We start from the raw sequence: 22,836 nt of genomic DNA on the forward strand, positions 1-22,836 counted from the left end.
CCTGACGCTTTCTGTCTGGACGCAGCAGGCAGCCGGAGGAGCGCCAGCAGCACCAGCGCGGCCGCCCAGCACCCGCGTAGCGCAGATCCCGCGGCGGCGGCACCGAGCGCGGGGAGGAGACCCGAGGGGCTCGGGAAGCTTCCCGGCCGGACGCGGGGAAGGCGCCGGCGGCGATCGAGCGGCGGAGGCCCTGCGGGGCCTAGAAACATCGGGCCCGGGGGCGCCCTCAGAGCGGCCCCCGGCCCCGCGGCCGGCAGGGGGCGTAAGGGGAGGGTGAGGGGTGTGCCATCGATGGGGGCGGCCGCTCTGCGCTCGGCTGCTCCGCCCTGCCGCTCGGCTCTGGATTAGCGCAACTGGCGACGTGGGACGGCCCGGCCCGGCCCCGCGCCCGCCGCCGGCACGGGGAGCGGCACCGGGAGCGGCACCGGGCAGGCCGCCGACAAGACGAGGAGCCCGAGGGCGGCGGCACTCTGGTGCTGCAGTCCCGCCAGCGCGACGCGGTGAGAGGCGGCGGCGCTGGGAGCGCCCCGGCAGGCGGCGATGGCGCTGCGGGCGCGGGCGCTGTACGACTTCAGGTCGGAGAACCCGGGTGAGATCTCGCTGCGGGAGCATGAGGTGCTGAGCCTGTGCAGCGAGCAGGACATCGAGGGGTGGCTGGAGGGCATCAACAGCCGCGGGGACCGCGGGCTCTTCCCGGCTTCTTACGTGCAGGTGATCCGCGCCCCCGCCGCCGAGCCGCCACCGCCCGCCCGCTACGCAAACGTCCCCGTCGGCGGATTCGAGCCGCTGCCGCCCCCCGCCGCCTTCAAACCGGCGGCGCAGCAGCCTCCGGCCGAGCCCTTCCCGCCGCCCCCCGCCGGGTATCCCTTCCCGCCCTACGGCGGCTCCTACCAGCCCAGCCAGGGCAGCGATGACGACTGGGACGACGACTGGGACGACAGCTCCACGGTGGCCGACGAGCCGGGCGCCCTGGGCAGCTCCTATCCCGACTACGAGGCGGCGGGCGGCGGCGCCCCGGGTCGGTACCGCCTGTCCACCCGCTCCGAGCCGTCCCTGGGGCCCCGCGGCGCGGGACACCCACCGGGACACCCGCACCCGCCCGGCGGCAGTGGCGGCGCCAAGAGTTCGGCCACTGTGAGCCGCAATCTCAATCGCTTCTCCACCTTCGTCAAGTCCGGTGGAGAGGCCTTCGTGCTAGGCGAGGCGTCGGGCTTCGTGAAGGACGGGGACAAGCTGTGCGTGGTGCTGGGCTCCAGGGGCCCCGAGTGGCAAGAGAACCCGTACCCCTTTCAGTGCTCCATCGAGGACCCCACCAAACAGACCAAATTCAAGGGCATGAAGAGTTACATTGCCTACAAGCTGGTGCCCAGCCATACTGGGCAGCAGGTGCACCGCCGCTACAAGCACTTTGACTGGCTCTATGGGCGCCTGGCTGAGAAGTTTCCTGTCATCTCCGTGCCCCACTTGCCAGAGAAGCAAGCCACTGGCCGCTTTGAGGAGGACTTCATCTCCAAACGTCGCAAAGGCTTGGCCTGGTGGATGGACCACATGTGCAGCCACCCCGTGCTGGCTCAGTGTGATGCCTTCCAGCACTTCCTCACCTGTCCCAGCACGGATGAGAAGGCCTGGAAACAGGGCAAGCGCAAGGCTGAGAAGGATGAGATGGTGGGTGCCAACTTTTTTCTGACCATCAGTGTCCCCACAGGCCCTGGGGCCAGCCTGGACTTGCAGGAGGTGGAAAGCCAGGTGGATGGCTTCAAAGCCTTCACCAAGAAGATGGATGAGAGTGCCCTGCAACTTAATCACACAGCCAATGAGTTTGCCCGTAAACAAGTTACTGGTTTCAAGAAGGAATACCAGAAGGTGGGGCACTCCTTCAAGTGCCTCAGCCAGGCATTTGAGCTGGACCAGCAGGCCTTTTCAGCTGGCCTCAACCAAGCCATAGCTTTCACTGCAGAAGCCTATGATGCCATCGGGGACCTCTTTGCAGATCAGCCTCGTCAGGACCTAGATCCTGTGATGGATTTGTTAGCGCTGTATCAGGGGCACTTGGCCAACTTTCCAGACATCATCCATGTGCAGAAAGGTAAGACCCTTTAAGTTTTATGTATTAGTGGTATGCAGCCTGGTTCCCAATACAGGAACCAGGAGCTAAATTTGCCCTGTGTCTGGCTTGCTGGCCTTGTGTTCAATCTTCCTGTGTTTATTCAGGTAAGCTCTCACTAGAACTACAAAAAGTATATCAGTGTTTTGTGCCAAAGGCCTAAACATAGTTAGGAGTTTTGCTGGTCAGAGATTGCTGTGTTTCACCATGTATCTCTGAAAGCAACCATGTCTATCTAACTAAACTGCCTATACATTAAAGATTATTTGCCTTGTTTTACAAACCCTGGAAATCTAGTGGTATTGAAACATCTATTACTCTGGGGTATGTGAGGTATCTTAAATCTATAGTCTGTTAGGTAATGAAGTAATATGAGGATGCTGGTACTCCTCTGATTGACCACCCTGTTCAAGATGCACGTGGAGGTGTGTTTTGCAGCATCAGTCTGATGAGGTGTTTAAGGCTGCTGGGGTATGTTTGTTCAGCTAAGCGTCTTGTGTTGTCTTTGAAAGTGTATTGGTCAGCTACAATGCTCTTCGTTGGAGTTGTTCAACCTTTGCCTTTATTGTCATGAACAGATGCTGCTTACCTGTTATCCTTTCAGAATCTTTCTAGCTGAAACATACTTTCCTGGTTCAGATTGCTAGTTGTAAGGTACTTTATGATCTGTCAGAAAGAAATTCAAAAATGAAAAAAAATCCGCTGTACAACTTATGACACTTATTCAGATAAACAAAAGTTTGTGGTACTTTGTATGTGGAGGTGGTGATGTTAAATTATTGATAGTCATACGTTCTTTACCATTGCAAGTAGGTAAGTCCACCATTAATTCTTTCTTCTGTTATCTTCCATACCTGTAGTTTTCATCCTAAAGTCCAAGATGGTGTGGGCGTTTGAGCTGTAAAAGAGAAAAAGAAACATCACATATGCTCTGCAGAAATGGGTATCTGTAAGTTACCCGAGAAAATGTATGAGCTTTGTAGAAAATTATTAATTATTAATTAGAAAATTATTAAATATAAGTAGTTTTCTGCATCCAAAGTGATTTGTCACCCAGGGCAAATCAGTCTTTTTGTCCTTACATGACATTTCCATAGTTTTTGCATCTGGAAAAGTATATTAAGTTTGGTAGAAAAAGAGTTGGTAAAGTTTTTTTGAGAAAGCAAAAAGGCAGGTGTCCAGAGGTATGCGTTGCTGGGTGCATGTGAGGAAGGAGAGTTGCTACAAAGTGCACAATTTGTTGTTATTTAATAAAACAAGCTTTTCATAAAAATTGCATTCATCAAACTCCCATTTCCATTCTGCTGTCAAATACCAAAAACTGTGAGTGGAAACTTAATTTTTTTTTGAAGAAGAAGGGGAAGTGTGAAGGTTAACATTTGAGGAGTTGCTTTGCTAGCTGCTGTGGTATTGTGTTTTGATAACAGCTTTAAAATATTTTAGATTTGGAGAGATGAGTGGCCTTGGCAATGCCTCATGTTTTGGAGCAGAGCATGTTAAAGTGAGTTGTCATCTAATAGGATTATCTGTAAGCTTCTGGAAAGAATAAAGCAGTGGATATTTTTATTAGATGGAAAAATCCAGCAGACTGTATATGCTATTTAAATAATACATCTTCAAGCTTTAAGGTTATATCGAGGTCTTCACTGAAGTATTTTTCGAGACAAGCCTTTGAAGAGAGGATTGGGAATAATAAAATATGTTCTTAAACCATTCTTATTTCTTTTGTAGTTCTATTTGAATTTACACTTACTGGTTAAGTTTACCTTGCTGAACTGCTGAAGGTTCATGTAAGTAACTAAAGCAGTGTATGAGCATAAGGTATGTAGAACTGATTTTGGGCTAGAGCACTGTCCTGAAGCAGATTGGAGAAATGTCCAGCTCTCCAGAATGCAACTGTTAATGCTCCAGCATCCCTGAGCTAGCTAGCACTGTGTTCACAATGTCATCCAGGGTACATACTAGTCACAAAAGTATGGCAGAGGGTTGAGTGTCTCTTGAGTGTCCATGGTCATGACATGACATGAGCTGAGCTGTGTGGGTTGTGTGTTTGTTGTTGTTTCTGCTACGTGACAGCAAACTAGAGGAAAACTGAGAGTCATGTTTTGCACTCCATATTTTACCTTAGGAGGTACTTTTAAAAAGGTACAGCTTTTCAATTCCAGTCTGTAAACTTCAGATGAAAATACAAACTGTTTGGTGTCCTTGCAATATAAAGGCTTTCTTTTAAATTTACTGTCTGGGACTGTTGCCAGTTTTGGGAAATAATATTGTCCCTATAGAGTATACAAATATCTGTTTGTATAGTCAACAGCTATGAAACTGTGTTTGTGATAAGAAGTAATCTGAAAAATAGAGCTGATACATCTTTCTTCAAGGGTTTTATTTTCTAGTGTACAAACTCATTAAGCAGTAAAATGACACCAAAGTGCCCTTATAAGCAGCAGATGCAGCAGCCTGACTCATACATTGAGTAAATAGCCATGCCTTTAAAATTGTGAACCCTGAAATTCGTAGTAGTGATCTTCTTTCTGCTACATAATGCTAATAGATTTTTTTACTTTGGATAAAACCCAAGATCATATTGGACCTGAGAAGGATGGAAGAACAAAGGCAGCTGTACCAAAACATGCCTGTGTCTGTGCATAGAGCTGGAGCACCAAGAGTGTTAGAATGATCAACTTCCAGTCAACCCTCCCAGCTCAAGCTGGATCCCTGCAAATCTATGGGGCCTAATAGGACTAATACAAGAATCCTCAAAGAGAAGGGCGATGTCATTACAAAACTCCTCTCAATTACTTTTGAGCACTCTTGGAAATCATGAAAGGTCCCAGCTGAGTGGAAGTTGTCATATGTTGTCCATGTTCTCAAGAGGGGTGAGAAGGAGGACCCCTTCCACAGGGCTGTCAGTCTCACTTCAGTGCCTGGTAAAGTTATGGGGAAGATTATTCTGGGAGATGTTGAAAAACACCTGAAAGGTAATGCAGTCCTTGGTCACATCCAGCACAGCTTCATGAGAGGAAAGTCCTGCTTATAGGGTCTTTTCTTTTATGACAAGATTAAACCACACAGTTGATCAAGGGAAGCCAATTGATGTGATCTTTTTGTATTTCATTGAAGCTTTCATCGTTAGCTCTCTGTATCCTTCTGGACAAAATGCCCAGCTCACAGCTGGACAAACACATCCTGGGATGGGTGAGAACTGGCTCATGGGTCAGGCACAGAGGGTTACAGTGGATGGGGTGGTATCAGATTGGGCACCTGTCACTAGGGAGTTCCATCCTTGGCCCTCTGCTCTTTCACATCTTCACACATGACTTCAACTCAGGACTGGAAGGAACACTAAGCAAGTTCCCAGATGACACAAATCTGAGGGGAACTGCTGACTTCAAAGGGAGGGAGGCCCTGCAGACAGACCCCAACAGATGATGGGCAATCACCAGCTGTATGAAGTTCCACAAGGGCTGGTGCCAAATTCTGCACCGGGATGGGGCAGCCCTGGCTGTACAGACAGACTGGGGAATGAGAGGCTGGAGAGCAGTGCCATGGAAAGGGCCCTGGGGTTCTGGGGTTCAAATTGAACATGAGCCAGCAGTGCCCTGGCAGCCAGGAGGGCCAAGCGTGTCCTGGGGGCATCAGGGACAGCATCACCAGCTGGGCAACGGAGGGGATTGTCCTGCTCTGCTCTGCTCTGCCTTGCTCTGCCCTGCTCTGCTTTGCTCTGGGGCAGCCTCACCTCGAGTGCTGGGGGCAGTTCTGGGTGCCACAATGTAAGACATTAAGCTACTTGAGAGAATCCAAAGGAGGGCCATGAGGATGCTGAAGGTTCTGGATAGGAAGCCATATGAGGAGCAGCTGAGGTCACCTGCTCTATTCAGTCTGGGGGAGACTGAGGGGACACCTCATTGCAGTTACACTTTCTTTAGCAGGGGAAGAGGAGGGGCAGGCACTGATCTCTGCTCTGCATGACCAGTGACAGGACCTGAGGCAATGGCCTGAAGCTGTGTAAGGAGAGGTTTAGGCTGGATATCAGGAAAAGCTTCTTCACAGACAGGTTTTGGGCACTAGAACAGGCTCCTGAGGGAACTGGTCCAAGTGCCAGGCCAGATAGATTTCAGGAAGCATTTGGACAATACTCTCAGGCATCTTGTATGACTCTTGGGATGTCCTGCGTAGGGCTAGGAGTTGAACTCAGTGATACCTGTGGGTTTCTTCCAACTTGGCATATTCTGTGATTCTGTAATTTTTAACTGTCTTGTCCTGTTATGCTTTTGCTGTACTGCAATTAGCTGAAGAGCTGCTGAATGAGATTTCTAAGTTTGTCTTGTGCTATGGACTGAGAACTCTGCATGTCTGAAGTTTTATTTAAAAACTTTCTGCAACTTACGCAAAAAGAGCCACAGAGATAAATGTTTCCCTCTGTGTGGGCTTTGTCTTTTTCTCTAGAATTATGAACCAAATCTGTGTAAGCCTTGCTGTTGCTTTGTCTGCATCTTTCTAGAAAAATGTGTTAACTCATGTGCTTTTAATAGTTTTGGGATTCAGTTCTTTCTGCCTTCTGTGCTGAGGACCTCATATGTGATCTGACTTGTGTAATTTGTGTATTGATATTTTGTGAAGTGGCAATATCTTCAACAGGAGTTTTTACAATATGCCTTTTCTTTCATCTAGTGTTTAAGGAGTTTTCTGCAGGAAAGGAAGAGTTAAAGTTCCTGCCGAACTAGAGACAGAGGAAGTATTTGAACATTTCCGTACCACATGCCAGTCAAAGATCAACAGGTCAATGTTTTGAGAACTTCGTTGGTTTCATATACACCAGGTCCTGGTGTGATGATATACAGATGATATACAGGATATACAGTCCAGGTGTGATGATTGATTTGATTGAGTCCTACAGCAAAGAATGTGCCCAGTTGGAAACTCCACGTTTCCTCCAGGAAATACTTGTTTTGAGAGTCCCACTGAGGCTGGCATAGAACATATCAGTACCAAGGCATACATCCCTTACAACAGCTTGTTGCTCTATAGTTTTTGTTTGGAAAACTAAGTGATTAGGGAAAATAATGGTGTATGGATAGAGTAGACAATGGCAGAATGGTGTCTCAAGCTTTTAAGCACCCAAATACTTTCATGAATCTGAGGTAGATAACCTACCTCAACCCCTTGTAGGTAAATGTTTCTAATGCACTTGCATGAAAATATTCTTGGACATGTGTCATTCCGATTGGGAATGGCGGGAAAGAACGACACAGACTCTCAAAGGGAGTCAGAACAAGAGGATCTCTTAGTTTATTGCTCCAGGCCTGCTTTATAGACAGATACGTGGAAAGTACAGAAAGGAAACTCTTATTGGTTAGTAAACTGCTACATTACCATCATTGGTCAGTGGGGCTCACCACCCCCCTGACTTTCTCCTGCAAGGAAAACAAGGAACACATAACAACACCTGCAAGGTTGTTTTGTGTTCCTGAGGATTGTTTTAATTCCTTCTCATGTTTTTCCCAGACTTTCTCAGGCAAGCCTGAGGAGCTGTGCGGCCTGTAATCTGTACAGGCACTGGTTCAGATTCACCATCCATAGACATGTACGTGGGTTTTTGGAAAGGAAGGTACATACTAGACAGATACACTTGTTATAGTGTATATATACAGATACACAGGCTTTTTTAGCCTCCAGCAGAACATTTGCAGAAGAGGGATATTAAGTTCCAGAGGCTCAAAAAACTAAGCTGCATTTTGTAATTTTCTGTTGCAGAACTGGTGTATCTTTCAAGAAATACTGGTTCAGTTTTTTTAATTTTGAGAACAAAGCAGCTTCCCATCTGTAATGGATGATACCTTTTATGCATTTAAGATCTACTTAGGGAAATTCCCTAGGCATTCTTGGTAACATAAATTTCTATGTATTAATTGCTAAAGTGTCACTCAACCTGATGCAATCTTCCTACTTCTGTAATCTTCAACACAAGTTCTCATTGCAGGCTCATGCAAGTTCAGGTTCAGAAAATTCATGCACTTGTGGGAATTGGAGACAGCATATGCTAGTATCCTAGTTCCTAGTCTGGCTCTCTTGTCTTCGTATTTGTTTAGTGAGAGTAGAGAAGTTGGGGGAGTTTCAGATTTCTTTAAGTTTTGTTTTAGGAATTACTATAATTGGCTTTTTGTGATTCCTGAAAGTGGAAGAAGTACAGATTAACACACTGTTTCATCTCTGCTTTCCAGATTTCTTCTCTCTTAATGTTATGATGTTAATGTTTGACAAACTTTTGGTTATGGTTTTTACAAAAGATATCTGTAAAAGTGGTCTAAACATGTCCTGAAATACAGGAAATTCTATTTCCTTTGCATGCCAGGATTTAAGAGTTTTAAAAATACCTGAATGACTTATTGTTTCTTGGTCATGGTTTGTGAAAAGTAAAATACGGCAAATGGTCTGATTCACCTGAAGCAAACTTAATTCTAGACATAAGCTTTAAAGAGTGCACTTGCTGTGTTTTTAGAATATCTTACAAAACTGTAGGTGACAAAATCTATCCAGGCAGAAATGCATCGAATTTTAAAGCATCGGAAAACCTAAACACCACTGAAACCTGGAAATCTCTAACATTGTCACCTTCCTTTTCCCTTTTTCCCACAGGGAGAGGTGGCATTTGAATTAATTAATGAATCAAACTGGTTAATATTGACACCTAAAACTTTATATCACGGTATAAAAGCAGTGCTTTTCTCTCATGCTTACTTCCTAAGCTCTTTGATTTGTTGTGCAGACGTGGTTTTTCTCATCTGTTTTTTCCTTTTCTCACTGTTTTTCCTTTTATCCACCTTATGGGGTTTTTTTTGTTGTCTGTCCCTCAGATGCATACACTTTGCATGGGCTTCAACTCAGGTAGCTGCTGGGTAAGAGCTAGGCATGTAATCCTAGCCCGATGACCCTTTTCAGCAGTAAAAAGAGATGGGCACTTCATTTGTGTAAGAGCTTTGGTGAGAAAGGATGTACTGCTCCTGGATGACTTCTCTTTTCTGCGATGTCAGCCTCCCCATAGCTGTTACAGTGATGATGTAACAGTGTCTGCTTGCTGCTGCATTACCCAATACTGTCTTGCAATATTTGAAGGTAACCTTAAGGGAATGAAGCTAAAATGTGAAAGAATCTTCATTTAGAAGCTGCATAAAATTACAGCTGCTTTAGTTTGTGTGAAGTCAGAGGACAGGAGTAAGCAACTGAAATTGAGCAATGGCTTTACTTGAAGAAAATTAATCAGGAAGAGAAAAAAAGGACTCCTATGCCCTGTCTATCTGAAAGATGCATGGGTCTTCTTAATGTATGATTATTTTTTGCTTTCCCACTCCCCCACAGTATCTGTGGCTTTCTAGGGGAGTGAGATTCATGCTGTTGTGATGGGTCTTTTTCCTATTACCTTTTGAAACTTGTCTGGTATCATATACCTTCAGTAACAGAGAGACATTTCATGGCTAATAAAACACCAGTGGGTTGGTTTTTTTTTCAAAACCTGCTGGTATCAGAGGAAGACTATAGCTGTTCTTTTTGTGGGAGAGACATTACCGCACACCAGAAAGTCTGTCCAGTCACTGTCCTCACAGAAGAACTTCTTGATTGGAGCTGACGCATCTAGGTTTGGCTACAGGCACTGGCATATTTCAATAAATATAAATTTTCGTCAGATTTTTAGTCAGATCACAGAAAATGCCCCATACTATGTGCTCACCACAAGCAGTAAGGCCTTGTCTATTGGGAAGGTCCTGTGAGCAACGAGGGAGTAGCAGAACAGTGTAGACATTGAAGAATTAAGAATTACATTGTAGAAAGAGTAAGTAATTCTATTTCAAAAACAAAGTAATGCCTTTTGAGAGACATATGAAGAATCTATATAGTGGGATGGTTCTCCTGAAGCTCTGGGTGCTCCTAGTCTAGCTGATAGGGCTTCCATCCAAACACAGAGGACAAGAATTGGTAGACTGAAAATAGAAAGAAGCTCCTAGAGCTCTTCTAATTCTTTGTTAGCACATTATCAGAAATAAACAAACTGACTGACTTTTTCAGTTTGTAAGTCACCTTTGAAACAAGGACATGATTCAGCCTTTCCAGCATCTTTCCATGACTTCATTGTTAGACTTTGTTTGAGCGGTTAAAATGCCAAGTCAGTAAGTGCAGACTGTATAAACTTAAGCAGTTGGTACCTTATGCATTTTAAATTGCGTGGTTCAAATTGCACAGAATTTGAAAATTTTAATTGAAAAAAATAGGAAATTACATTTGGCTGAGTCCCCAGATATGAGCCTTATCAGCAGACTAGAGCAAACAAATGGCATGTGCTTTCTTATGCAGTCTTGTTTGTATCTTTCATGAAAGCCATGAGGAGTTAAATAAAATGGAAAAAAAAAATCCAAACCACCTACCAACATCAAAAAATCTGTTCAGTTCTTGCCAGTGACTTTTTGGTTGTAGCAGAACAGGAAGATGTGTAATTTTTCTTTGGCCCTTGTTTTAATAGGTACACATCATGGGTGGACAATCTCTGTTGAACCATAATGAACTAAGCTGCTTACATGCAGGTCATTCATTAACAATGTGAGAAGCAGGTTCATCCTGTGATTCAGTTTACATTGCCTTGTTGTCCCATGGTAAAAAGCAACTTACTGTTCTAACTTTCTTTAGAATTTTTATTATTTTGAATCTTTATATGCTAGCAGTATGCTAAAGAAGCTTTTCTTATAAATAATGTGAGTATACCATTATAATTTTCATGTGTTCTGCTTTTGTGTTATATAACATATTTTAGTTGGTTGCATTAATGATGGCTTACCTTGAATATTTTTTTTCTGCAACAGGAATTCTACTTATTTTTGTTCTTACAAAGAAACTGCAGCATTCAGAAATCTAAGAGAGGTCAATTAAAGGCTACTAGGATAAAGTAAACCAATATCTGCATTTCATTTTTATCTTGACTCCTTTAATATGAATTTATGTTAAACTGGCTATACATGTTTTATTTGCTCATCTTAGGACAGTAGTGGAACTCAGCAGGTTATAATGGACGAGCAAACACCATAAATTGTATTCTTTGTTTCCCTTTTAGCCTGAACAGAAAACAACATCCAAAAGCAGCTGTTTCACTGTACCCCAACAAAGCAGTGATGTAAGAGTCAGTGGAACTTGCATTTATACTTACTTCTCTCAGTAATAGTGTATGGACATTGATACACAGTGTTACCCGTCTTCCCCAGTCCATCCACATCCCATGAATGTTACAAAAATTCTGAAAGAAGTCAGCATTTAATGAAATAGTGCTTACATCCATTTTGAGGAGGAGGAGGAGACATTTCTTCTCATTTATTGTTAACCTTTTCTAACTGAAAATTAATTTCTTTGATCCATGGACAGCATCATTTCTGGTAGTTGTTATCTTGAAGTCAGCAGTATAACAGGGCGTTTACCAAAGCTGTTAAAAGTCTGTAGTATCTTTTTAACATAAAATGTTTGTTCCTAGGATCCTTATTGGGAAAAATTAGTGTAGAAAACCTGTGACAACCAAACTGTAATAGACCAACTCCAATTCTGGAAAAGCAGAGTTCTGTATTAAAAAGGTTGTTTGACGTCCCAGTTAGATGTAAACTAATGAGAAGTACTAAAAATGACTGAAAGGTTTCATCTTGGTACTTCTGCAAATGCCATTTGCTTAAATTTTCAAGTGTGGTCCTGAAAACATGACTAACTTTCTAATGGGCAATTGTACTGTGTTTCTGGTGACCAGCCTAGTTTATGTTTTACTCTTTTCTGTCCCCCTAGTCTGCACTGCCAGCTGAAACCACACCAAAGAAAAACTCCGTTAAATGGTACATGCGAGTGCCAAAAAGTACAGAGTGCCTTAGAACTAGGCAAACCCAGCATTAGTAGCATTTGCCTCTCAGGGTGTGATGCAAAATATTATATTTGTGATAACAGACCGCTGTACACATAGTTTAACTGGATTTTACAGTCAAATGATTCCTAGTGGGCCTCCTTTCAGACATCACTGTAGGTGCTTGTAAAGTCAAAACTATTCACAAGCACAGTTTAAAACATGCTTTAGTGTCTAAAATAAGGTCATTTGTTTGCTTAGAAGACTGCTAGTGTGCAACACATTAAGAGATAAAAGTTTCAAAGTCTCTGCATTCAAGATACTGACAGATGTATGCTCAATGAGTCTAATCAGATCTTAATCATCATATTATTTAAAACTTAAAAAATATTAGTTAGACATTAGTTAAATTAGTAACCCTGGTAGTTTTGAAAAATTTTTATTTTTACAGTGTGCACTCTAGCATCATTGTTAATTTGGTTTGTGTTAATTAAATTAATTTATAAGTTAAGACGATCAGATGAGGTTACAGCTAATTAACGTTGAAATATCTAGTGAAGACTGTTTTGTGTGTGAGCTCTTGAGTTGTGTAGATTAAAAAGTGACTTCATTTTGAACTCTACTGAGGAAGTCTTCTGGTTTTAATTTCAGGCAAATTCCTATTATGCTGCTTTCCATTATAAATCTTGGCTAGAAAATGTGAAGAATTTGCAGAATCTCAGTGTAGGCTTCTTTTGTTAATCAGCGCTCAGAGCATTCTTAAGAAAATAATCTTCCAGTGTAGCAAAATCTCTGTTCTGTTACAAACTATTTCACTTTCAATCCAGAGGGAGAAGTTTGAGGATTTTTTCAGAGTTGAATTTCACACTGTGTTATCTCATTGTCATGGTTTGAGCACAGCTGGAAATTAGGCACCATGTAACTGCTCGCTCAACCCCTTCCTCTCTCTCCCTCCACCCCAACCCCAGTGGAATGGGGAGGAGACTTGAAGTAAAAGTTGTATGTTAAGGTAAGAACAGTTTAATAATTGATACTAACGTAAAATGCAATAATAACGGTAAACAATTATAATAAAAAGGTAACTCACAAATGCACAATACAATTGCTCACCACCCACTGAGTGATGCCAGAGCCCCTTCCTGAACCCACAGCTGCTGTGCTGCTGGGTAACTCCCCCAGTTTATATCCTGGGCATTACTTCTGTGGTGTGGAATATTCATTTGGTCAGTTCCAATCACCTGCCCACCTGTATTCCCTCACAATTTTCCTTTGTGCACCTCCTCACTGGCAGAACATGAGATTGGGGGAGGAAAAAAGAGTCCTTGACTTGGAATAAACATGCTTTAGCAAAAACGCAAACATCAGCATGTTATCAACACCATTCTCATTCTGAATCCAAAACACAGCACTGTAACAGTACAGAGAAGAAATTAACTCTACCCTAGCTGAAACCAGGACACTAGTGGAAGCTTCTGCAGTTTCCCTTGTGTTGGAGCTAATGATTGTGTAACCCAGGGCTGACCTGGATCACATAGCTAAGCCATTGATAAAGCTAAGGCATCATCTCTCTCCCCAGGCCACTTGCATTCTTTTATTGGATTAGTCATTTGAGACATCTTGTAACAACATCTTTGCTAGATCTGGGGTAAGAGGGACAGCCATGTAGACCTACTTGCTCTGGCAGCACTCTGCAGGATTGGAAATAACATTTCCATGCACGTGAGCTACCCAGGGTTTGCTTTTTCAAATCTTTAAGCAAAGACCTGTAGTTTAATAATCCCATCTTTAAGGAGGGAAAAAGAAAATATTTCTAGTTATATTATCTGCTTTTACATCTTTTTATGAAAGCAGCATCATGAGTATGTTTTTTTTCCCCTTTTCCATTAGAGATGGTTTCTTAGATTTCTTATAATAAAAGTAATGCAAAGGGAGTTGTTTTACTTGTTCAAAGCTCTCTCTTCATTAAGGTGCTATGAAGGACACATCATGCATCCTATTAGAGTATTTAATATGCTGGACACATGAATATTGTTTTACCTTCTAGTAAGTGGTGCGCTAAATGTTACTTTGTAGCTTGCAGATAGTAGAAAGATGAAATATTTATTGCATGGATAATTTTATTTGCCCAAGATTTCTGAGGTACAAGTGCTGAGCAATTGTAAAAGAAAGTGTTTGCTCTGTTTAAGTATAATTCATCACCAAAGTGAAAGAGATACTTTAACAGCTGCAATGATAAAGGCATTACAGTCATAGGATATAAAAAATTAACCTGCTGGGTCTTACAATCTGGGTGAGTTTTCAAGTGGGACTTAATGGATTCTTCTGACTGACTGTGAATTTCAGATCCCAGTTATCAACAAGTGCTTACCACTGCTTCAGGTGCTGTATTCAGCAGTGTCGAACTGATGCTTCTTTGTGTTTCATCCATGTGCAGCATTACTGTACACAGTTAAATTGCTGCTGCTACAGCAATGTTCTGTTTGTAATTTTTAAGACTGGAGCAGGCTCTGCCATGAAACAGATGTCATTGTAGTAAACAGTGTGCAAATTGAGAGCAAAAAAAAAAGGGTTCCTGCCCTGAAGAATTCTTTGTATGGATTAGCAGCTTCAGACACAGCTGATGTTTCACTTCTGGCTGTTGCATGCAGCAGTCAAGAGTTGATGTTTGGGTGTTTTGAAAAGAGGTGGAAAGGGGAAGATCGTACATAGTTAACAGGTATCGTTGCTTTTGGCTTCTGATTGCATGTGCTGGCAGTCACAGGGCCTGCCTTCCTAGGGAGACTAAGGAGTTGATTGAAAAGAAGTCTGGATTGCAGTCTGCAAGAGAGGAACCCCTAAACTTCTGCCTTCTGGCCACAATGCAGGCTGCATTTGGACTTGGAGACACATACACATCGTCATGGAGTACACGAGTACTTCCTGTGTGGAGGGAGATTGAGTGTATGTAACCCATTCTTAGTTGATACTTCTCCCAGTCTCAAAACATTCTTACTGGAATGATGTGAAAATAGTTTGTTTGACACAAACCTAAGTGCTTTCAGGTTCAGGATATTTTTTTCCTGAATGTATATAACTCTTCTACCTCATAGTAATTTCATGTTTGCATGAGTATCATGATGTCTCAATACAATTATTTATTTCCTCGTAACTTCTCAGCACCCATTTAAGTTGCTATTACTACACTGTTTTATGGCTTGAAATTATTTTTCCTGTTGAGAACTCTACATTGTCCCTGTTTTTTTGGCTTCTAGCACAATAAACTAGCACAAATTTTGCTAGCACAAATGTCCCTCGTTAAGTGTGTTTATATCATCTTCTGTTGTCTAATCTCATATTTCAAAATAAGGACTGAAATCTGAATCACTTTTATAAACTCTTAGCCACAGTGAACACCAGAGCCTGTTTACTTTAAGGCTTTGGGCAATGACAAACAGCATTCATATAAGCTTTCCCCCACCTTTAAGAACAGGAATAGGTGTTGCACAGTTTTTTGCATCATTTTTAATCCAGGCCCTCTTGGCTTGTTTGGAAGCTAGTCCTGATTATTGGAAAGTGACTCCTGACAGAAGGTCTTTAAATGCATGAGCAAGATTGAACAGAATTTGTACATCTGGGTCTAAAAAAACCTCAAGAATTTATTTTTATGTATTCCATCCCCCTGGGAGCAGTGTGCTGGGTGTATATTTATCCCAGGCATGTACTCTGCAGTAGGCTTCCTTGAGTATTGGGAGGTGGCTCCTAATGTTCCTTTTAACTAAAATACATTCTAGCCTTTTCTTGGACAGCTGTGATTCAGCCTTATTCTTTCTTTTTTTCTTTTTTTTTTTTTTTAATACATCTTGCTTTTTTTGATTGTCCAAACCAGTACTAGGTATTCACATAATTAAAATGAGAAACCAGGAGAAATTTCTGCATATGTACTTCTAGACCAGTGGGCCTTGCTCACCCCAGCGTCCCATAAGGGTGGCAGCAGGAGCTGTGAGGTGCTGGATTAGACGCTGAGTGTGATGGATCAGCTAGTGAGCATGGAGCTGGAGGAGTTCATGGTGTGCAGCCTGGGATGCAGCAGGTTCAGAGTGGTGAGCTGGGAGTCTTTACGGGTCACCATCACTTAGTGGCACATCTCTCCACAAGACTCTTCTCTTCAAGAGAGATGTACACAAGAGGTTGCTCTCCAGTCCCAAATTCCTCATCCTTCTGTTCACTGTAGGATGAATCATTGAACCTTCCACATAAGTAAATCTGTTCCAGGTCACATAGATTACAATACAAGAAGTGTAGAGTATGGAAAGGTGTTTGGAGAAAATTTGGGAGTTTTTTGTTACTTCAGGTGCTTTCAAAGCCATGAAAACTAGTAACTTTTTTACTTGGATTTGCTAAACTAAGTCTTGCAAACTTCAGTAGATGCTGAACAGATTTAAAATGTCATTTTAAAACAAATAATTAATTTCTTCCTAGAGTAAAGCATGTGGGTTGGGGGTTTTTTTCTCTGTGTTTAGGGAGAATTCTTTAATTGTCCTAAAATAAGATGAAATTTCCCCATCATGTAGTTATTTGAAGATTAATTATATTACTAATAATTAAAAGCTTCATTTAAAGACATTTCAAAAATAACCCCAAGCAATATAAAAGTATAGCTTTATACTTCCACATATGTATATATGAGCTGTCATATAGTGCTGACATCTTCTTATAGTCTGTCCAGGTTTTAAAGGAAATTCCACTACAGGACAAGTATGATCCATGTGCATTAACAGAGGAGTGTTAATGATTGTACCACACTTTCCCCACTGGATTGCTTCATTAATTATAAATATTTTTCCTTTTATTTTTCTTTTTATTTTTAATGGCAAAAATTCGCATAGTGAATCTAGTCTGGAGGGCAGTCTTGTCTGGTAATGCATGCTTTTTATTGATGTAAAATAATCTGAAGATCATACATGCTCTGGAACTTAATTATGCTTTCAGCTGCTGGTGCTGTGAATTTCAGTATTTTTTTTCCAGTTTGGTCATTTTAGAAATAACATCTAAGGCTGTTTCCCACATCACAACTGAAGAGTTGTCATGTTTATTTAAAGCTACATCTGGCTTCCAGTAAGTCCCAAACTTCAGTTTTTCACAGCTGTGCATGGATTCCTGTCGTGCCTGCAGTGCACAGAAAAATTTTTGCTAAGCCTAAATTTGTTTAAATAAGTGTTTTTTGTAGGAGAAGGGATTAAAGATTTTTCAGATTATACCCACACAGATTATTTATTCCTTAGATGACAACATACAGATCTGGCACAGCGTCACTGCTGGCACGACTGCATGTAGAAAAGGATTTTCAGTGGTGTTTTTGGGGCCAGGCTGGAGATGATAAGGTCAATCAGCAAAAGCAGTCAGTGCCAAGCTTTTGGCCATCCCACTGTTATTCCATGGGAGCCAGGAAGGTGTGGAATACTGCCTCTTCCTCGAAGCCCCCAGAGACAGACACTGCCCTTGGCCTTCAGGCCAGCACGCTGTAGTCACATGTCAGAGGTGTAATCTGAAAGGAGAGTTACAATGTTACAAATATTTAAAGGAGCAAGAATCTAGTGAGGTGATAAAAGCTGTACTTTTTCTGATTTGGTTTCGTTATATGAATAAAATAAGTATGTAATAATTATGACAAAGAAGTTGCTCTGTGGGTAATTGAGTTCAGTAATATGAAAGTCTTAAGATATATATTGGTATATCTTGGATTTGCTTTGGGTAGGTCTGTTTTGGATGATACTTTACTTTTGTAGGATGTGTGTCCCTTAATTAGGTATTTGGAGAGGGAAGATTGTCAGTTCTGTAACTCTGCTTTTCTACTACCTTTTACAACACTGCTTAAGCGTAAGGTCTACCTGGGCATCTGTGACTTTGAGTTAAGCTTTTAGATTCTCTATTAATTAATAATTAGTTTTGGAGTATCTCTAGTATAAAAGCAAAAACTTGTATTGACAAGATTTTGTGTATTAAGATATGCTTTTGGCATTTCAGCAGGATTAGGAAAAGGGATATTTCACATAGTCCAGTTCTTAACAAGGTTATTTTTTCTTGTATTTATGAAGGCTTAAACTGATCTGACCAGTTTTCTTACGCTTTCAGTTACTCTTCTACTGGTATAATGATTACTTATTCTCTGGAGGACACCATCTGATTTTTAAGGTTATGAAATAGGATGTTTTAGTAACTTTTGCATGCTCAAGTCTGAAAAAAGTATTGAGTTTTATTTTTTACATAGGATCCACTGGTCTGTGATTTTTCTTACATTAAAAACCTTTTGTTTTATTCCTTTTCATTCACACATATGTTTATGCACGCCTGTAAATACACTGAGAATAAGCCTTATATAAATCCGTATTGTTACTAAGTCACTTGTTAAAGTTCAGTAGTTGAGCCTACATGGTCCTCACAGTTCAACTGTTTCATTTTGTTCTTTACACAGGAGCCCTTACCAAAGTAAAGGAGAGTAAGCGGCACGTGGAAGAAGGGAAGATGGAGCTCCAAAAAGCTGAGGGCATTCAAGAACGTTGTAACATTATTTCTTTTGCAACCCTTGCAGAAATTAATCATTTCCACAAAATTCGTGTGAGGGACTTTAAATCACAGATGCAGCATTTCTTGCAACAGCAAATACTCTTTTTTCAAAAAGTGACACAAAAGCTAGAAGAAGCTCTTCACAAGTATGACAGTGTTTAGTCTCTGATTTGTGGACTTTACTCAGCATGAATGTGACCCAGGCGGCTGAGCAAATGCTGCTGAAGAGCTGTTGCCAGTGGTAGATGGCGGTACAAGGATGGGTTTGTGTTCACCTGGAACGCGGGTTTAATCTCTGAATATGTAGAAAGGAAACAGTTATAGGGCTATGTAGTAGAAACAGTACCATGCATTGTAACTAAGTTATACTGTGTATGCCTACACCATTGTAACTTTTTTGAAATAATGAGTATACTATTTGCCTTATTGCTTTTTGAAATACGGTATCTTAGTGCATACTTCATAGACCTCAAAGCCCTTTGGGTATTTAAAGAAGTTGGGTAGATAAAAGCCTGCTTCGATGCCTTTTTACTTTCCTAGATTTGGATTTTCTAAATTCAAACAATTCTGTTTACAGACTCCTACTAGAGCAGCTATGTGATTCTGTGCCTTTAGACTCTATTTTTCCTTTTCTAGTATGTCACATTTTTATGATTAAATGAATGAAGGGTTAATGCCTATGATGGGAACTGATGATGAAACCTCACATTGACTGGAAAAAAATCAGCTGCCATCCAGTTTGCATAGCAAGTACTTTCTTATGACAAATGTTGGCTCAAAAGGGAAAAGTTAAATTTATTCACACTTTCCCTGGAAATGGAGACTATATGTTATATGTACTAGCATGTTAAACACATGTACAAAAAATCACCACTTAATTCCCTTTCTGAAATAAATAATACAGTAAGGGATGGGTTTTGGGATTTTTTTTGTATACAGCATTACTGTAAGTGGAAGTTTGAAGAGCTAGTCTAATAAAAATTGCGTATATCAAGGGGATATTAATGCAACCTATGTGGCTGCAACATATTTTTTAAGTTTCAAATTATTTGCTCTTTGTTCAGTTGCTGATTCAGTTTAACTTCAGACTTGCATCTGCATTGCCAGTTGTCTGAGATGAAACTCCACTGTGATTCATTAGTTTACTAAGTTAAAAGTTTTTGGGGATTTTCAGTAGTATAAATGATCTGAAGTCTTGGCTGAACTGACTTGGAAAACAGGTGGTATTTTTATGTTTGTTATGCTCAAGAATTAACAATTGTCTTAATTTTGTATAAATATTTTTGACAAGCAGGGTGCATTTATATATATGTAAACACTATCTTTTGAAGAGGTTATTTCCCTTTAATTAAGTCTGAAGGTATTTCTTACTTATTGGTTTCCTTCTTATAGGTCAGTATGAAAGACAGTTTTTGTTTATCCTATCTTTTTTCTCCTAAAAAAATAACAAAGCTTTGTGAGGAAGCAAAATGTTTAATTTTTTGTTTAATTAAATTAATCAAAAATAGCTTAAACAAGTGAAAGCCTGGAAAAGGAAGTTGAGCAACAGTTTCAGTTAAGTACAAATCATTCCTCACCTATGCAGCAGAAATGTGCAGTTCTTCCACATGATCATGTGAGTTTCTGTTTAACCCCACACCTCTGTTTTAGAGGAATAACATGTAAGAATGTAGTTTTGGTTCTAAGATTCATCCCCAAATGTTTGGAGATGGCTGTTTTGCACAAGCTGTGTTTGGTGGGGCTTCTAGTACATAACTAAAGCAGTAAAATACAGAATCATGAAGAGGGGAAAGCAAGTAATAATTTGTAAAAGAAAGGACAATCAGTGAGGAAAGACTCCATTTCCAGCCTTTTGAAACAATTCTGCAAACAAGATTGACCATAAAAGAAGGACCACAGTCGTAGGGCTGACTTGCTCTTTACCTTCCTCATTGTGTCTCATTCTACATTCAAAACTCACCACTTACCCAACAGCTCTTCCCAGAAGTTCTCCTGCTTTCCCATATGTCATTTAATTATGTGACAGAGGGATGAGCTAGGTTGGAGCTGAGTTCCGTGGCTAATGTTTGCTTAAGCCAGATACTGTTTTAGTAAATGTCTTTACAGTAATTAGATCAGACTGCAATCAAACTGATTTCACATGGAGGTATTAAGACCTGTTCAGATATTGATCTTGGTTCAGTTGAAGTATTTTAGGAGGTTAGTATTAATGACATGTTCATGTCCGGGAGGAAATTAAGCTGTGATATGTATTCATACGACATTAATCAGACAGGTACAGTTTTCCCTAATAAACTGTCATGGCCTTCACCTTGCTTTCTCATTTGTGAATTTATTTGGGGACAGGAAGAGTGGGTGTAGTAATTGGTTAAATTGGATGCACCAGAATATCTTGACTGGAATGCTGGTTTACATTGTTGCACAGAACAGAAAGGTTCAAGTCTACATCTCTGTTAGCATTTTCCTATTTTCCTCAGTCATTATACAGTTGAAGTTGAACTGGCTGATGGGAGCACAAGGAGTTACAGTAAAGGGTGTTGCATCAAGCTGGTGACTAGTCCATAGAGCTCAGTCAGTTCCACAGAGCTCCGTCTTAGGCCCTGTCCACTTCATTGTCTTCATAAATCACTTTATCACTCAAAGAGGTAAGTTTGATGATGAGACTAAGTTGTGAGTGACTGTGAACTCCCTTAAAGGTAGAGAAGCCCCACAGATGCCACAAATCTGAGGGATGGGCAATCATCAACCATATGAAGTTCCACAAGGGCTGGTGCCAAATTCTGCACCTGGGATGGGGCAGCCCTGGCTGTACAGACAGACTGGGGAATGAGAGGCTGGAGAGCAGTGCCATGGAAAGGGCCCTGGGGTTCTGGGGTTCAAGTTGAACATGAGCCAGCAGTGCCCTGGCAGCCAGGAGGGCCAAGTGTGTCCTGGGGGCATCAGGGACAGCATCACCAGCTGGGCAAGGGAGGGGATTGTCCTGCTCTGCTCTGCCCTGGGGCAGCCTCACCTGGAGTGCTGGGGGCAGTTCTGGGTGCCACAGTATAATGAACTTACTAACTTTAGCATCCAAAGGAGGGTAAAAAAGATGATGAAGGAGCTTGAGGGGAAGCCATATAAAGAGCAGCTGAAGTCACTTGGTCTGTTCAGCCTGGAGAAATGGAGATTGAGGGGAGACTTTGCTGTGTTCTTCAACACCCTCATGAGGGTAAGAGGAGGGGCAGGCACTGATCTCATCTCTGTGTGACAGGGCTCAAGGGAATGGCCTGAGGTTGTGTCAGGAAAGGTTTGGGTTGGATATTAGGAAAAAGTTCTGCACCCAGAGGGTGTTTGGGTACTGGAACAGGCTCCTGAGGGAAGTGGTCCAAGCACCAAGCCTGAGAGAGTTCAAGAGGAGTTTGGATAACGCTCTTGGGCATATGGTGTGACTCGGGGATTCCGTTTAGCAGCCAGTTTCCTCAGGGTCAGTAATTGCACTTGATAATCCTGACAAGTGTCTTCCAGCTCAGCATATTCTAGGAGTTTATGATGTTGGGAGCCTGAACTCCATTAATGCTCACTGCACTATACAAGAGCTACAGTATTAATTGTATTTGGACCAGGTATGACACTGACTACTTATGATTGACTGACTAATGAGTGGTGTGGTCTGGGATCCGAGTGTACTCTACAGTAATGTGAATGTGAATTGTGTGGGACTATGGAAGCACCAAAGAAATATAACAATTTAAATAAATAAATAAAAGTGAAAGAAAGCAAATTTGCTCTGTATCAAAAGCACTTTTGTTTCATGTAATTAATGTAATTTGTTTTCTATGCATCACAGTTTTTGTGCTGATAAGTAGGAAGAATCTAGTATGCTTGTTGGGGTTTGATATCTGCAAGAAGATCCCCTGAGGTATTGGTTTTTGTTAAAGTGTTGAGTCCTGTGAAAACTGGAATGAACCCATCAGAGTAATATATCCACAAAGAACCACCAGTAAGTGGAGTGTGAGTAATATTTCTATTCAAAATGTAGAGTTTATAGGTAGAAATTAGCAGCATACTAAAATTACTAGATGTTTGATTCCTATCCCTTTTCTTTTGTGATACTTGCAGAAGAATTACCCCTATGATTTGTGCATGTTCTCTACATTCTTGCTACCTTCTTTCAGGGTGCAGTTGCATGGTATAATTCATTTATGTGTTGTAAGACCCAGCTTAAAGGGGTCATAAAACATGCAAGACAAGCACCAGCAGAACCTGGGGAAAAAAAAAAAGCAAGAATATGTTGCAAATAAAATTGGCTTGGTTTTAAAACCTTTAATCAGCTGCCTGCACTGAAAATACC

General features: G+C 41.6%; 1 protein-coding gene across 1 annotated transcript; it reads left to right on the top strand.

Annotated features, from left to right (window-relative positions):
* The first annotated feature begins 342 nt into the window (after positions 1 to 342).
* On the top strand, positions 343 to 20,816 carry SNX18 (sorting nexin 18). Its single transcript, XM_015615367.1, has 2 exons — positions 343 to 2,086; positions 18,415 to 20,816. Exons 1-2 carry the CDS (start codon positions 541 to 543, stop codon positions 18,666 to 18,668), a joined length of 1,800 nt encoding a protein of 599 aa, XP_015470853.1. The 5' UTR covers positions 343 to 540; the 3' UTR covers positions 18,669 to 20,816.
* Positions 20,817 to 22,836: the final 2,020 nt, after the last annotated feature.

The sequence above is a fragment of the Parus major genome, chromosome Z, assembly GCF_001522545.3.
Source record: "Parus major isolate Abel chromosome Z, Parus_major1.1, whole genome shotgun sequence".
Lineage (NCBI taxonomy): Eukaryota > Metazoa > Chordata > Aves > Passeriformes > Paridae > Parus > Parus major.

Coding starts and splice junctions, on each gene's coding strand:
- SNX18 (XM_015615367.1), top strand. CDS start 541: ATGGCGCTGCGGGCGCGGGCGCTGTACGACTTCAGGTCGGAGAACCCG. Junction 2,087..18,414: donor CATCATCCATGTGCAGAAAG/GTAAGACCCTTT, acceptor TTCTTTACACAG/GAGCCCTTACCAAAGTAAAG.